This window comes from Orycteropus afer, unplaced genomic scaffold (genome assembly GCF_000298275.1).
Source record: "Orycteropus afer afer isolate SDZICR_OR568_19922 unplaced genomic scaffold, OryAfe1.0 scaffold00030, whole genome shotgun sequence".
Classification (NCBI taxonomy): Eukaryota; Metazoa; Chordata; class Mammalia; order Tubulidentata; family Orycteropodidae; genus Orycteropus; species Orycteropus afer.
In genome coordinates, this window is record NW_006921617.1 from 14,426,492 (window position 1) to 14,443,833 (window position 17,342).

At 38.7% G+C, this 17,342-nt stretch overlaps 1 protein-coding gene across 1 annotated transcript in view; it reads right to left on the reverse strand.

Moving 5' to 3' along the window:
• THOC1 (THO complex 1) overlaps positions 1-7,690 on the reverse strand; it is a 77,586-nt gene extending 69,896 nt beyond the window's left edge. Inside the window, exons 1-4 of the mRNA XM_007935604.2 lie at positions 7,637-7,690; positions 5,217-5,290; positions 5,063-5,123; positions 3,517-3,583 (exon numbers count right to left, since the gene is read on the reverse strand). Of these exons, the coding sequence (XP_007933795.1) occupies positions 3,517-3,583; positions 5,063-5,123; positions 5,217-5,290; positions 7,637-7,690 (256 nt within the window). The remainder of the gene's footprint in view (positions 1-3,516; positions 3,584-5,062; positions 5,124-5,216; positions 5,291-7,636) is intronic.
• Between the last annotated feature and the right edge of the window lie 9,652 nt (positions 7,691-17,342).

Genomic DNA, 17,342 nt, shown 5'->3' on the forward strand with positions numbered 1-17,342 from the left:
TCCAAATGCTCTGTAAGGCTGCTATATTACCTTTGTGACTTGAAAAGATTTTCTCTAAAAAAAGATTAGAAAAAGGCTTGATACTGATTTAAAGTATGATTAAACATTTAAAATAACAGTAGTTTTACAGGAAAGAATGGCAAAGTAGAAAGTTGCTGTTTATCTCTAAAAGCAATGTATTAAAGAAAAGCAATAAATAGAAGATTTTTCTTAAGAAAAAGGTCATTTAGGCAAGCTACACATACTTTTATCCTCCTGCTCATTCTTCCCTCTATTTTGGGGCAAGGGGTACTAACTAACTCCTGTTATGTGTTTAAGAAAAGTAGCCAGTTAACATGGTATGTGAAAAAAATACCCAAGGGCATTTTAAGTAAAAAATACTGCTTTAATATAGTACACCCAGAAATAAGTATATTTTGAGCTGTACTCTGTCCTAGTAAGATCACATCTGTAGGGTGCTGTTAAGAGGGACACTGCCTAGAACCAATGGGCAAAATTAAGAGGGCAGATTCTAACTCAATACATGGGAAACCTTATTACTGTAAGAATCATCTAACAAAAAGAACAGAACTGTGAGCTCCCATCATCTAACCAAAAGAATGTAACAGTGAGCTCCCATCAATAGGCATGTTCCTGCAGAGCTTGAACAGTCAGGCTAGGCCAGAGGTAGGACCAGATGACCTCTAACATTCCTTACAACATTTAGATTCTGTGATACTATTTGTCTTATACATCCAAGAGATTTGAAAGCCATACGCCCTGCCCTGAGTTGTAGTACAGTCTGGCATAAGCTAATAATTATAGAATTTAAAATTTTTTTCTAGATTCTAAGCTCAAAGATTCTGATTCAGTAAAACTAAGCCAGGGCCTGAGACTCCCATTTAAAAACAGAGATTCTCTGGTGATTATGATGAGCTGGTAGGCATGGGAACCTCTGGGTTACAGCATGATTCCTCAGAACTTTGCCAACCTGGGCCACAGCCTCTGCACTGACCTCTCTTGTTTTATCTTAACTGCGGCTAGAGACAGGCCCTCCTCAGTTCTCTAACATTCTGTTCATACCACCATGGTTTCATTTACAATGTTTTTTCTACTTAAATAGTCTCCTTTTTATCATGTGGTATATTCCTACTCCATCTTTCAAAGCAGAGTAAATGTCACTTCCTCTTAAAAAAAAATACTGATCCCTTTGAGCTAGCCACCTCATCTGTGCTTCTCTGTAGCACATTGTACATAATTCTACTACAACATTTATCATCTTTTAACTATTTACCTTTGTTGTCTGGACTAAGAGCTTTTTTTTTTTTTTTTTAAACTTAAATTTTTATTGTGATTTGGGTGAAAGTTTACAAATTCATTTTTCATTCAGCAGTTCATATACACTTTGTCACATGACATTGATTGCAATTTCCCACAATGCAACAGCTGTCTTCCCACTTCCTCCCCACAGTTACCTCTTCCTTGTGTCATTCCCTCCCATGCCCTCCTGCCCCTTGAGCTTTCTCCTTGTGCATACATAGCCCTTTCATTTTCCCATGATTGATCTCTCCAAGGAGTGTATCTACCTCATGCAAATGTTCAGCTCCTATACCTGTCTTTTGCTTGGCTGGAAGCCACCGGAATGGGTTCAATTTTAGACCTGAAGGGCAGCAAGGGACCATAGTCTCTGGGGTTCCACCAGGTTCTAGCAGACCAGCAAACCTAGTCCCTTTTTTTCTTTTTATGATTCTGAGTTTTGTCCCAGATTGCTCTTCCACTCTATCCAGGATCTCCTACATAGATCCCCCTCCGAGTGGTTGACAGTGGTAGCTGGCACCATTTAGTTCTTCTAGTCTCACTGGACAATGAGCTTTTTAAGGGTTAAGCATTTTTATATATTTTACCAATAAAATGCCTGACATTGAATAGAAGCTCAGTAAATATCTGCCAAGTTAAATTCAATGAAACGTATTTATGGACAATTTGAAAAGATGTCACATAAGTAATACTGTAATACAGAGTCAAGAAGAAATTTTTCCCCTCAAACTAAAATAAAAACCATCTAAGTCTTTATTCATAGTTCATAAGTCCTTATCTTTCTCAAAGTAAAACTTATAAGTATAGACTTTGAACAATTTCAAGTGTCAAAAGAACTACCAGCCTACAAGAGTAATTTATCAAGCTAATGAATGAAAACAAGAGCACACTGCAAACTGACAGAAATTGGGAATGGAACACTCCATCGTGGAACTCATTTAGGTATGCTAAACAAAGGAAGGGATAAACTGAACTTATGAACTATGCTTAAGTACGCAAAATAGCTTGCTGTCATTCCAGAAGACTACTTTTACCTTGTGGGTTCTAGGTTTTTATAGGAATATATGTCAAAGTAATACAATATGTAAATGACACTTCACAGTTTAAAAAATATACTTTTCACACAAATATAATCTGATTTAATCAAATGAGTATCATAATCAAATTGGTTATAGTGTTGGGAACCTATCATTTCATTCCTCCTTTCCACAAATATTTAATGAGCTCCTGCTATTATTATGCTAGAACTTGAAGAATGAACTGTGTATTTACTATGTTATCTTGTTTATTTCAAATCTCTTGAAATGATCCCCCACTACCTCTATCCCTTTTTACAGTCCCCTACCTAGTTTTCCTGTCAGCAGTTTCTCCCAATCCAATTCTCCATCCTTAGCTCCTTCCAGGCATGACACACAAGGCCCTTTACAAATGACCCTAAGTTACCACTCCTGCCACTTTGCTTAGCATTGTCATCATCCTCTCATCCTACTGCTTCAGACAATTGTCTAGCACACTGAACTTTGCCTTTGCATGGTCATTCCCTTCTGTTTCTGCCTGACAAACTCATCATCCTCATCCCAGCTCTCATACTGAGTCACTTTTATTCTATTTTCCCCAACACTTCATTCCCACTTCAACCACACTGTACTTACACCACACAGCAATACACTTAGACACCTGTTTCCTCCATTTGCCACTAGTTCCTTAAGGGCAGGGATTATGTTTTATTCACCAGTGAATCTCCAGGCCCTACCTCAGTACCAGGCACATAGTAGATGCTCAATAAACATTTACCAAATGAATGAAACTAGAAAACAAAGCAAGTGCCAAAATGTGCACTGTACAATACCCAAAAACCAAACCTACTGCCTGCCATTGAGTTGATCCTAATTCATAGTGACCACATATTACAGAGTAGAACTGCTCCGTAGGGTTTCCAAGGCCATAAATCTTTACAGAAGCAGATAGCCATATCTTTCTCCTGTGGAGCAGCTGGTGGGTTCAAACAGCCGACCTTTTGGTTCGCAGCTGAGTGCTTAACCACTGTACCACCAGGGCTCCTTACTGCATAATAGAGATGAGAAATAAATATAAGCTAAATTCATTGGGACAGCTTCATGGCAAAGCTGGGAGGGAGTCAGGCAGAACTTGAAGAATGAACAAATCAGACAGGTAGATCACTAAAAAAAAAACAACAAGAAACAATAAAACCACACTTACCTTCAGTTACTCCCCCAATAGCAAGAGAAATAATAGCTAAAACGTTTTCACATGATGAATGGTTTATCTACCAACAGAGGAAAAAATAATTTAATTTAGGAGCAAGGGCTCAGACTACTAACAAAAGCATATTTTCTGACATTAAATTGACTATCTCAAGTATGGGATAAAAATTTTATTTTTTTCTCCTAAGAGATAAAAATTACTTTCTAAGAAAAAACACAAAAAATGAACAGTTACAGATGTAAGTTGATAACTGCAGAAGTATAACAAGTAATAAATAGGCGATTCACTCAAAGCCTAATAATTACTCAGCACATTTAAAGCTATACGTTAATTAAGTACAGAAGTGCTAAGGTGCTGAGGCTGTAACTCAATCAGTGGCAAAAGTTGGGCCAGAGGAACTAATTGTACTGGTACATCAATATGAGGGAAGGCTTAATAGAAGTGTGTTACCTATCATAATCATAACAAAGTGCATTTACTGAATGTTCATTAAATGTTTTGACCCAACAACCTGGAAAGAATGACATTATCCCCCCTTACAAAAGAAACAGAAACTCAGAAAAGCAAAGTAACTTGCCCAATGCCTACCAATGGGTAAGTGACTAACTCAGAAGAAGAGAAAGAATCAGTTTTGATTCAGGTATGTCCAAGAGGGAGGGACAATGCATTATGACCATTTGAAGAGGATCTAGCTTTTCAAGACCCAACCTTTCCTCAACTAAGAATAAACTGTTGAAACCTTCCTATCCTTTCATTCAAGTGCCCCACAAGTGGTAAATAAAGTCTTATTTTTTCATGTTGAGATTAAATTTCTATATTGAAGTTAGATCCCTGCTGTCCCTCTACTTGTGGGGGAAAAAAATGAAACCAGTTGCTGGTGAGTTTATTCTGACTCACTGCAATCCCATGTAGTTCAGAGTAGAAGTATACTCTGTAGAGTTTTCAATTGCTGTGATCTTTCAGAAGTAGAATGCCAAGCCTTTCTTCCAAGGTCCCTCTGGATAGATTTGAACTGCCAACCTTTCAGTTAGTAGTCTAGCACTTAACTGTTTATGCCACCCAGAGGAGTCACTGAAGGTCGATAGGCTCTAGTTATTTAAATATGCTAGCCAAGAAAGATGTCACTGGAAAATGAGGGCATGGAAACCCAGACCCCACATTGAACAACCTCAGGCTAGACCTTTTATGCCAATATGCATCACTGTTTATACAAAAAAAAAAATAAAGTGTGAAAATTCAACTTCGTCTAGTTCTATTCAGTAAGACTTCATGTCAAACTTGTTTTATACTCATTTGGAGAGGGTTCCTTTTTATTTATTAAACCAAACACTTGAATTGTATGCATGCTATCAAAATCCTTAATTACATAACTCTGACACTATGACCAAGTTAACATTCATAAAGTAGCAAGCTCACTCTAGAAAAAATAAGTATGTTTAAACACTCGTTCTAACAATAAAACAATGTTTTTTCGAATAACACATGGATTAGTAATTTGTCAGCAAAATTTTAACAATGAGTAAAGGAAAAATTAACTTACAATTTCTTCTTCTAGAACACCTCTGAAAGCTTGATCAAGAGTACATTTTTTTTCATTTTCACTATTGAAAACAAAAGAAAACCTCATTTTTAAAGCAGCTCAGGATAAGTATAAAGATTTAGACAAGTATTTTTCATGGGTTTTAATGACTTACCTGCCAGGTAACTGGCTGAAGGTACTCAATAATGGCTTGATATTTTTATTGTTCAAGGCTTCTCTGGTAGACTTCTAGAAAAATAAAAATGACAAATAAATGGAAAAATGTTATAATTTACTGAAAAACATATCAATACAACTTAGTATGCCTCTAACTAAGGAATGTTTATACTTGGGGAAAATTACCTGTACATCTTTCTCTTAACAATCCCTATTCCAAATGCCACCAACTGATACAGACCCTCTTCACTTCAAACCTGACAAGAGCATGCTAGCTAGACTTTTCTCATTCCAGGTTTTCCCTTCTACCATTCCTTTAACTATCACATTCATGACAGTATTCTGCTTTTTTCTTTTTTAAAACTGCAAATGGCTCCTTATTCATATGTCCCCCTCAAGGTCCTCAATGATATTATACTACTCAATCTATTCAATCTTATTTCCCACCACTAAAAATTATAGTCCTCTAAGTTCTAGCCATTTTTTCCATCATTTTCTTTCCAGTTCATTCTATGTGTTCACTTTCATATTCCCACCTGCTCACCCAAATTCTATATACTTTTCAAGACCCATCTTGAGTTCTGTTTCCTCTAGGTAGCCTGATCAGCAGAGTCCCTGGCACATAATTAGTACTGAATAAGTACCTGCAGACCACCATGAAGTAGTCATAATGTAAACACAAAATTATTCATTCTGTGAACATTCACAAATACTCAGAAAGTCACTATGTTAGATGACTTTAGAGGAGTTAGACTTATACAAGAAATGTCCATTCCTGAATCTGCCACTGTGTAATCTTGGGCATATTCCTTAGTCTCTCTGTACTTCATTTTCCTCATATTCCTTAGTTTCTCTGTACTTCATTTTCCTCACCAGTAAAATAAGAGGGTTATCTTGAATCCTTAGTACAAACAGCAGCAGTGGCATCACCTGGAAACTTGTCAGAAATACAGAATTTCAGGTTCCACTCCAGATCTACTGAAATAGAACCCAAGTTTAACAAATTAGCCAGGTGATCCCACCGCACATTAAAACTTGAGAAGTACTAGAGGAGACGAACTCACATTAAATGGCCCCGTCCAGGACTAAAATAATCTTGCATATATTCCCAACAGCTACTGTTAGCTGTTCCTCTTCCTAGAATTTCAAGGCACCAGGGATTACAGAAAAACACAAAGGAAACCATTCTGCTCACAAAGAGAAGCTATAACTCGTTAAAAAACAAAACAAAACAAAAAAACAACCCACATCACATGGGGTGGGAGTACTGGCTATGAAGAATAGTTTTCTTACATAGAATTTTCATTCTGCCATCACCATTACTAACTAACCACAGTTAAATATCTGAGTAGTTGAACAATGCCTTGAAACACTGGTACAAATATTAAAGACAAATGCAGTCAAACATAGAATTGTGTTCTTCATACTGGGAACAGTGACGGACAACATAAAGAGTACTGGGTCTAAAGTCAGAAAAATCAGTGATGTAAATCACTTAACTTTTTTGGGGGGCGAGGGAGGGTCTCAATTTCAATCTCATATACTAAGGATAATAAAACTTAGCCTATCACAGTGCTAGTCTTAAGTATTCAATGAGCTAACATGAAAGCTCTCTGAAAAAACTCAAAACCGAACCCACTGCGATCGCGTCGATTCCGAGTCAAAACGACCCTGTTGGATAGAGCAGAACTGTCCCCATAGGGTTTCCAAGGCTGTGAATCTTTAAGCGGACTGCTTCGTCCTTCCCCAGAGAAGCTGCTGGTGGGTTCCGCCCATCTTTTGGTTGGCAGTCAAATGCTTTAAGCAATATACCACCAGAGCTCTGAAAGGTGTTTCCTAAATGCTCAAAATACCCTTCAATGCGCACGAATACAGTGACATCTGGTAATGATTCCCAAGCTGACCAGTTTGCCTATTCCCACTTGGGGTCCCTGGACCCATCTATCAGGAGTGAGATACGGAGAATTAAAGGGTGGTGAGCCCGCGGCGGGTACAACCGCCTGACCGCTTAGAAGCCCCCGGCAAGAGGTGGTTTCCGGGTTGAACTACTACCGCTCTCCTCCTTCAGGAGCTCCTCTTCCAGTTCTGGAAACACCTGCTCGCTAAGCCAACAATGCAGAGGAGCTGGACCGAACCGGAGGTATTCTTCAGGTGAAATCACCACACAGCACAGAAGAGCCCAGAAAGCAGGGTCCCGGGACCTGCCCACGGGAGGGCGGAGGCGGACAGCAGAGGACGCGCCAAAGAGCCAGGTAGCGCTCCCCTCCCTGCCTCCCAGCTCCCGACGGGGCCGGGAGCAGATGCCCAGGCGTACACACCTCTGTCCCCGTTTACCCCAGGTAAACGAGTAATTTTACGGAGAAGAAGGTAAAGAACAGCGCCAGCTCAGGCCTGCACCTTCCCGCCTCCAAGGCTCACCGTAAACCGCGTCCGCGCTTCGGGCAAACTGAAGAGCGGCGGCGTCGGAGACATTTTCTCGGCTGCGCTTGCCCTGTACCGCGCTGCGGCGCCCGACGATGACGTCAGACAAGGAGAAGCGAGTTGGCAGCTATAGGCGGCTAGAGCGGCCTGTGAGCCTTGGGGCGGGTAAGTTGTGTGCCCAGTTTCTGTGGCGAGTGAGTTCAGGTGGGCGTTAGAAGTTTGAGTCAGCCAAGCAGTGCCTAATCCGGGTTCTCGAGTATGGCCTGTGGGGCTGGAGTCTGGGCGCCCTGGCCCTGTCAGTTCGCTACTACTAGGCGGAGAAAACGCAGGTTGAGCATCTGCGTTGCGGTGGTTTTCTTGGGGTGGGGAAGGTGGCGGCTAGTTACTGCCTCAGATGGCCGGTACTCGAAGGCAGCTTTTGTCCGAGCATCCAAGGCGGATGGGTTGTGTGGGAAACAGTGTGCTGGAGAAGTGTTGGTGACCTCCAAACCTCATTTACCCTGAAACTTGAGATTCGAAGTCATGATGGGCTCTCGGTTTATATATTAGCCTTTTGAAATTAAATAATACTTGGCTTACAGGGCTTTTCAAAAGCTCGTCTGAGATAATGAATACAAGCGCTGATTATAAATTGGTAAAGCGATATAAGTATTATTTAATATCTTTACTATCACAACCAGTACCCTTTGTTGGCACATAATAGGTCTCTGCTGAAAGAAAGACCAAGCAGAAATGCAGTTCCCAGCGCTGATTGGAGAATGCCTGTCGCGGCGTCCAGGGCTGAGACTGCTGCTTGGCCAATGAAAAACTTAGTGGCAGTAACTCTAAGTAACTCGCGGTTAAGGTTATGTAGTGGGGTAAGAAAGCACCGACCCAAACGCGGGGAATTTCTTACCTTCTCTTTTCTTCCACATGTACCAAAATGAAAAAAGCTAGGCCCGCTGTATCTCGCGTGTTCTTTTCATTTACATCCAACAGGCATGTAAACAAAAACCAAACCCACTGCTGTCGAGTCGATTCCGACTCATAGCGACCCCCCCTTGGGTTTCCAAGGCTGTAAATCCTCACCGCAGCAGACTGCCTCATCTTTTTTTCTCAGAAGCTGTTGGTATGTTAGAATCACTGACCTTTTGGTTAGTAGTCAGATGTCTTAACCATTACATAACCAGAGCTTCTTAACAAGCATATAGGAAACTAACAAAAAGATAATTTACTCAGAATCTTATTGCAAAGTGAGGATTGTGAACAATGATAACTACCTGAGCATTGCGGTCTATTTTCAGAACCAACTGAATCATTCAGGTTTTACTGTATAGCTTCAGTTTTCAAATTGGCAAAAAGGGGCTTAATTTTAAAATACGTTTTGTTAATCTGATGGTAACTGATATTATTGTATTTAAGATGATCGTTAATCTAGATCATAACTTAGACCTCAAAAATAAAATTATTTTTCACAAAAATTCAAACACAAGAAGAGTTGGAGTTTAATTGGAAAGGGTACTTGGATGCTGAACAGACAGTTGGATAATAGCCTTTGGCCATACTGGTTGCCAAGCACAATTCCCTCTTACATGAGGGGCCTTTTTGAGTATTGGGCTGCTTTTGGCACCTTCCCTACCATTTGGACAGAGTCCATATACAGAAGGAGAAAGTAAGGCCAATACCTACATACAGAGCATAAGGATAGAAAAAGAGATTACAAGAAATGAAAAAAGAAGAAGAGAAAGATGTTAAGTAGGGAAGACAGGTGGGTAGGAGAGACTGATTACAGTACACATTGAGCCCTGGACTGTTTCATGCCAAGATGAAGCTCCACCACTATCCTCTTTAGCTACATGAATCTTAAGTCCTTTTTATAATAGCTTAATGCTATTTGGAGGGAGCTCTGGTAGCATAGTGGCTAAGGCACTTAACTGCTAACCAGAAGGCTGGCGGTTCAAACCCACCAGCCACTCCTCGGAAGGAAGATGGGGCAATCTACTTCCGTAGTGATACTGCCTCAGAAACCCAAGGAGGGGTCGCTATGAGTCGGGTCCGACTTGACAGCACATAACAACAACAAACAACAACAATGCTATTTGGAGTTGGATTTCATTTCACTTCATTTGCCATCAAAAAGTCTTTATGCCTGGAGCAATAGAGGAAGAGGAGCCCTGGTGGTGCAGTTGTTAATTGCTTGGCTGCTAACTGAAAGGTAGGCAATTTGAATCCACCAGCCATGCAGAGAAAGATGTGGCGGTCTGCTTCCATAAAAATTTAAGGCCTTGGAAACCCTATGAGGCAGTTCTACTCTGTCCTACAGGGTCATTGTGAGTAGAGGGATTAACAGAGGAAGAAGGAGCGTGAGGAACAGGAGAATATGGAATGTGTGGCTAATTGCCTCTACAAACAACTGCCTCCTTTGCCATGATGTCAGAAGAACTGAATGGTGCCTGGCTACCATTACTGAACATTTTGATCAAAGATTGTATGGAAGAATCCTGATAGAATCCTGATCAAAAGGGAAATGCAGAATAGAATTTCAAATTCTCATGGACTTTAAACTTTCTGGGGCCAAGGGGACTAGATGAATTTCTGAAACTATTGCCCTGAGATAATCTTTAAAACTTAAAAATATCCCCTGAAGTCATCTTAAAACCAAACAGTAGTTAAATTTAATTAGTAAAAAATGTCTGCCTTGAGATGATGCTCTTTTAAGAACTATCATGGCATCAAATTGCCAATAGCAACCTGAAAGATCAGATGGAAGCCTTAGAGGACAGTGAGTTTATATTAGTGAGCGAGGAACAACTCAGAAAAGGAAAGTGAGAATGATTGCAAAATTAAAAAATGTAATTAGTGTCACCGAATTGCACATGTAGAAACAGTTAAATTGGTGTATGTTTAGCTCCTTGTATTCTCAACAACAACAAATTATTTTTTTTAAAAAAGTCCTATTTATTGCATGAGTTGAGAAGAGGTTTTATCTACAATTGTATGGGTTATTGTTTACTTTCCTTTTTATTCCTCAGTCCCCAAATGAGGAGGTGGACTGCCCTCTGAAGTTCTGGATGGGGTGGATTAGCTTTCAGATGATACCTTGTGCTGGAGATCATGGTCTAACAGGTGTATACACCTTCATTACCTCCCATTAGCCAGGTGAAATCTGTAGTTGGATTTTGCCCTTGAGCAGTGGTAGTTGGTGAATCTTTTCTTGATTACACAGGAGAACAGCAGGCATGCCTCTCAGGTGAGGGGTGTGTTGAGTGGTGGTAGATGTAAACCTGAGCTTTTCATATAATCAGGAAGTGAGGGAGCTGGTAAGTGAGATTTCCTTTCTAGTGCTATAATAATGGTAACTCTCAAACCTCAAATTATGTCAACAAGTCTTGAAAAGTTGATTGAGAGGGATTGTAAAGGGTGCTTTAGTCTGGATTAACCCCTAAAAGTATATCAAAGATTTATGTTCAGGTGACATATTTGGAAAGGGAGCTGGTCAGTGGAAACAAGGAGAATAAAATAGGAAAAGCCAAGGCAAAAGTGCATTACAGGGTTGATAACTGCTATGGGTAACTGGCATTCATTTTCATGCCTGGGCTTTTTCAGACTTTTAAGAAACTGTATACAGTATGTCTTAAAATTGCCTGACATTAGAGCATGGGTGGATCTAGTGTGAAGTTTATACAATTTGGGAGGCATGATCTTTAAGAAGAATAATACAAACACAAAATTGATATGAAAGTGAATATTTTTTGGAGTGAGAAAAATGACAAGATAATTATGAATGTCTCAAGCATCACAAATCCAGAAAATTAGCATTATTATTTAATTGCTTGGTATCCTCTTTACTTGTCCTCTACATTTTTGACTGCATATTCTTTGATCATTACATGACAATTATTATATAATATTTTTAGGAAAAAAGAATAGAAAGAAAACAGCCTTTTTATTTATCATAGTGGATATCTTATTATTGATAGTTTAGAAAAGGTTTTTTCAGCTTTACAACTCATTGGATATGCCACATCTGTGATTTTCTCTGCAGTTTCCTGCTCTGAGAACTACAGCCCTTTGATATCTTTTAGTATGACATTTCACAGCTACAGCCAGAGCTGGTCTGTCCAGCCATGTCCCCATGCCCTAGGTTCCCCTATACTTGCTCAAGCAAGCCAGTCCTTGGTACCAAAAAACCAAACCAAACTCACTGCCGTTGAGTTGGATCTGACTCATAGCAACCCCTCCTTGGGTTTCTGAGACGATACCACTACAGAAGTAGATCACCCTAGCTTCCTTCTGCAGTCCTTGGTAGAGGGAATATTAAGCCCTGTGTGTAGAGCAGAGCAAGGCATTTGACTGCTAATCAGAAGGTTGGTGGTCCAAACTCACTAGCCATTCTGCAGAAAGAGGACAGGGCAATCTACTTCTGTAAAGAATTAGTGTCTCAGAAATACAGTAGAGGTGGCTGTGAGTTAGAATCAACTTGATGGCAGTGGGTTTGGTTTTGAATTGGTGGAGCAGAGCAGCATCTTTTATTCTATTCATCTTTCTCTTTGGAGACCTAGGTGCTAGATGAGGCTCACCATGAGGAGGCTGTCAGCGGGGACTGGACATATGTAGAAGTAGTGCAGGCAGCTTTCCAGGTAAAATGGAATTCTAAAAAAATATTGATATAACTAAAATATGTCAGAAAGGAGGAATAAAGAAAAGATGGGACAAATAGAAGACCTGACAGATTTAAACCTATCCACCAGCCACTCCTTGGAAGGAAGGTTGGGCAATCTACTTCTGTAGTGATACTGCCTCAGAAACCCAAGGAGGGCTCAATATGAGTCAGATCTGACATGACGGCAGTGAGTTTGGTTTGTTGTTTTTGGTATATCAGTAACTGCATTAAAAGTAAATGGCTTCTAACAATCATGGGAGAAAGAAAGGCTGCTTATGCACAGGGAGACAGCTCAGGGGGCAGGAGAGTATGGAGGGATGGACACTGGGAAGAGGTAACTATGGGGAGGAAGTGGGAGGGGAGCTGTTACATTGTGGTAAACTGTGGTCAATGACATGAAACAAAGTATATGTGAACTGCTGTATGGAGAGTGAATTTGCTCTGTAAATCTTCACCCAAATCACAATAAAAAAAAAATAATAATAAAAATAAAAATAAAGTAAATGGCTTCTAAGTGAAATGTGAAATTCTGGATTGGATCCTGGATAGGATGCTAACGGAAAAAGTGATGACTTCTGAATAAAGTTTGACATTTATTTAATAGTAATGTGCCACTTTTGGTAAATGTACTATAGTTATATAAGAGGTTACCATTAGGGAAAACAGGGTGAAGAGTATATAAGACTTGTCTGAAGTATTTTTGCAAATTTTCTGTAAACCTAACATTATTCTAAAATAAAATGTTTACTAAAAACATAAATAGACCAAATAACAAATTAAAGCTATATATTGTCTAGAATAAAAAAACTCAACTCTATGCTGTTTATAAGAATACACTTTAAGGACAGATAAGTTTAAAATAAAAGATGGGAGAATACTTAATAAACTCTAATCATAACAAATGCAATGTTACTATATTAATATTGGAGAAAGCATTCTAGACAAGGAATATTACCAGAAATAAAGACGTTCATTTCATATTGATTAACAGGTAATCTCTTCAGGAAAACCTAATATTCCTAAATGTGTATGACTCTAAAATCAAAACCTTTTAATATGTGAAGCAAAAATGGACATAAGTAAAATCTAAACTAGAAAATTTCATAATTATAGTTGGATATTTTATACACCTCAGTAATTGGTGGTGGAAATGGTTTGCTGTTGACTATTAACCAAAAGGTTGGTGGCTCGAATCTACCCAGCAGTGCTGCTGAAGAAAAGCATTGTGACCTACTTCTGTAAGATGACAGCCTGTGGAATGAAGATCTACTCTGAAATGTGAGGTTGCATGAATCAGGATCTACTCAATGGTAACAGGTTTGGTTTTTTTGTTTTGTTTTCGCTCCATAATGATAAGAACAAGTTGAAAAACATGAATAAAGATAGACGATTTGAACACTGTTTAACCAGCTTGACCTAATTGATACTTATAAAACACTGCAACCAACAAAAGCAAGATACTTTCTCTTTTTTTTACAAGTTTACATGGATCCTTCAAATTAGACCAGAGACTCAGCTATAAAGCAAGTTTCAAAAGGTTCCAGAGGATTACAGTCATACAGAATATGTTCTCTGGTGATGGGATTTAGAAATAAATAACAGAAGGATATCTAGAAAAATCTGTGGATGCAACTAGATTAATACTTGGAGGAAAATATGTGGCTTTATATGTATATATTAGAAGAAGAGGGTTCAAATCAGTGATGTAAATTTCTATCTCAAAAAGCCAGCCCAAGAAGAACAAATTAAACCCTGAGAAAGTAATAGACAGTAATCCTTAAAAGAGTAAAAAACCAAACAAACAAGAAATACAAAACACAAAATTAACAAAACCAAAGTTGGTTCTTTGAAAAGATTAATAAAATTAATTAATTATTAATTATTAACTCTTAGCACGATGAGCAAGAGTGGAAAATTCAGTTTGTTGATATTAAAAATGAGAAGGGGATATCACTACAGATCCTGCAGGTATTAAGATAATGAAAGTGTATGGAAAAAAAGGTCAATACATTTGACAGCTTAGTGAATATGGGAATTATGTTTGTAAAACAAAAACTGAGAAATAGAAGACCCAAATAGTACTATACTTGTTAGAGAAATTGAAGTTGTGATTAAAACCTTTCACAGAGCAAACTCCATGTCTGCATGGTTCCATTGATAAATTCTACCATATGTGGAAGGAAGAAATAATGCCAATCTTACACATTTGCTAATTTATTTTATGAAACAAGCATAACTCTGATATTATAACCTTAGAGTACATTACATAAAATAACAGACTTAATATCACTATGAACTTAGGCTCAAAAGTTCTTAAATAAAGCAAATCCAACAATTTACAAGAAAGTTAATGCTTTACTACCAAATAGGTTTATCCCAGGAATATGTTCAGTTTAACATTTGAAGTAAATTTACGTAATTCACCATATCAGAATAAAGGAGAAAAAATAAGCATCTCAGTAGTTGCAGAAAAAGTGGTAAGATTCAACATCCATTCATGATTTTTAAAGTATCAGCAAACTGGAATAAAAGAGTACTTTTTTAATCTGATAAAAGTCATTTTTAATAATCTTCCAGTAACATCATAATAGTGGAATATTGAACACTTTACCCCTTAATTCAGAAACAGAATGATGTCCACATTCACCACTTCTTCAACATTATACTGGAGGTCCTAGCCAGCATATTGGGAGCTCTGGCGGCATAGTGCCTAAGGCATTTGACTGCTAACCAGAAGGCTGATGGTTTAAACCCACCAGCCACACCTTGGAAGGAACACTGGGCAGTCTGCTTTCATAGAGATATGCCTCAGAAACCCAAAGAGGGGTTGCTATGAGTCAGATTTGACTTGACAGCAATGAGGTTTTTTTTTTTTTTTTTAAAGCCAGTATATTAAGATAAGAAAAAGCAATAAAAGGAACTAGATGGTGCCCAGCTACCAATGCCAACTACTCAGGAAAGGATCAAATCTGGAGGTCTTGGATAGAGTGGGAGGAAAAACGTGGAACAAAATCCAAAAACTCGGTAATGACCAGGATTACTGGTCAGATGAAGTCTGGTGAGATCCAGTACTATGGCCCTGGGATACATTCTGGGCCTGAAATTAAACTCACTCCTATGGGCTGGCTCTCAGCCCAATAGTAAACAAGATGTACACGCAGACCACTCAACCCAGGGTGACACACCCACATACTCTATGGAGATGCATCCCTTGGAGCAATCGACCACAAGGCACCAGAGGGACAACATTTGCATGGAGGAAATGCAAGACACACAGGAGTGCATAGCTATGAGGGGCACAGGGGTTTACTGGGGGTGGGGAGGAGACTGGGTTAGGGTTGGAGATGGTAAATGGGAAATGAAACTAAATGTACACTAAGTGTTGAATGTAAAACAAACTCTGCTCTAAACTTGCACCTAAAGCACAATTTAAAAAAAAAAAAAAAAAAATATTCCTTTAAAAAAGAAAAAGAAAGCAATAAAAGGCAAAAGAATTGGAAAGGAGAAGTAAAGCTCTTTATTTGCTGAAGACATGATTGTTTACCTAGGGAATTAAAAAAGATAAAAAATGATTACATATATAATACTTTGTATGTATACATTATAACCTTTTATGTATACATATATAAAAACTATAGAACTTCTAAGTGAATTTAGCAAACTTACAAGATACAAGAGCAACCTGTATTTCTATTTAGGAGCTCTGGTGTACAGTGGTAGTGGTTAAGGCATTGGGCTGCAAACCAAAAGGTTGGTGGTTCAAACCCACCAGCTGCTCCATGGGAGAAAGATGAGGTAGTGTGCTTTCGTAAAGATTTGCAGCCTTGGGAACCCTATGGGGCAATTCTACTCTGTCCTGTAGGGTTGCTGTTAGTCAGAATTGACTTGATAGCAGAGGATTTGGTTTTTTGGTTTTATAGACTAATTGTATTTCTATACACTAGTTGTAAAATGTTGGAAAATAAAATTGAAACTCTATATTGTTCGCAATGTCACAAATAACATCCAATACCTAGGAGTAAAGATATTAAAAGACATACAAGAATTTTAAAACATTGCTGAGGTAAAGAAGATGTCAATAAATGAAAGAACCAAACCATTTTAATGGTTATGAAGATTCAGTACTATGTAAGTATTCTTTAAAATTGATCTATAGACTCAACACAATCTCAGTAAATATCCTAGAAAACTTTTTGTAGAAATTGACAAGTGGATTTGATAATTTACACAGAAAGGCCCAGGACCTAGAAGAGCTAAAATAATCTTGAAGAACAAAGCTAGAGGAGTTACACTAACAGATTTTGCGACTTCCTACAAAGCTACTATTAAGTAGAACAATGAAATAATGTCATGTTGTTAGCTGCCATTGAGTTGGCCCCCAACTCATGGCAACCTTTGGACCATTGTGGTCCATAGAATTTTCATTGATGGAGCCCTGGTAGTGTACGGAACTCTGGTAGCGTAGTGCCTAAGGCACTTGACTGCTAACCAGAAGGCTGGTGGTTCAAACCCACTGGCCACTCCTCGGAAGGAAGGTTGGGCAATCTACTTCTGTAGTGATACTGCCTCGGAAACCCAAGGAGGGGTCCTTATGAGTTGGGTCCGACTCGACAGCACTTAACAACAACAATAATTTTCATAAGTAAATTGCCAGACTTTTCTTCCTAGTCCTTTTTAATCTGGACATGCGGATTGAACTTGTTCAGCCTCATAGTAACACACAGACAGACAGGTGGTGGCTGCACATGAGGTACATCGGCTGGAAATCAAACCCACATCTGCATGGAAGCCAAGAATTCTACTATTGAACCACAGTGTCCTCTGAAATAATGGTAAAGTGATAGATAAATAGACCCAAGGTACAGAACAGAAAATCTGAAAATAGACCCAGAGAGTCAGTCACTTGATTTTTTTTTTTTTTTTTCCAATTCTTTTGTGGTCTTCTTTATTCATTGCCCAGCTCTGACATGCAGATGAGGCTATTAAAAATACCCTGGGTTGGATGAAGTGTGCCTTAGTCTTCAAAGTGACATCTTTGCTCTTTTCTTTTTTTTAATTGTG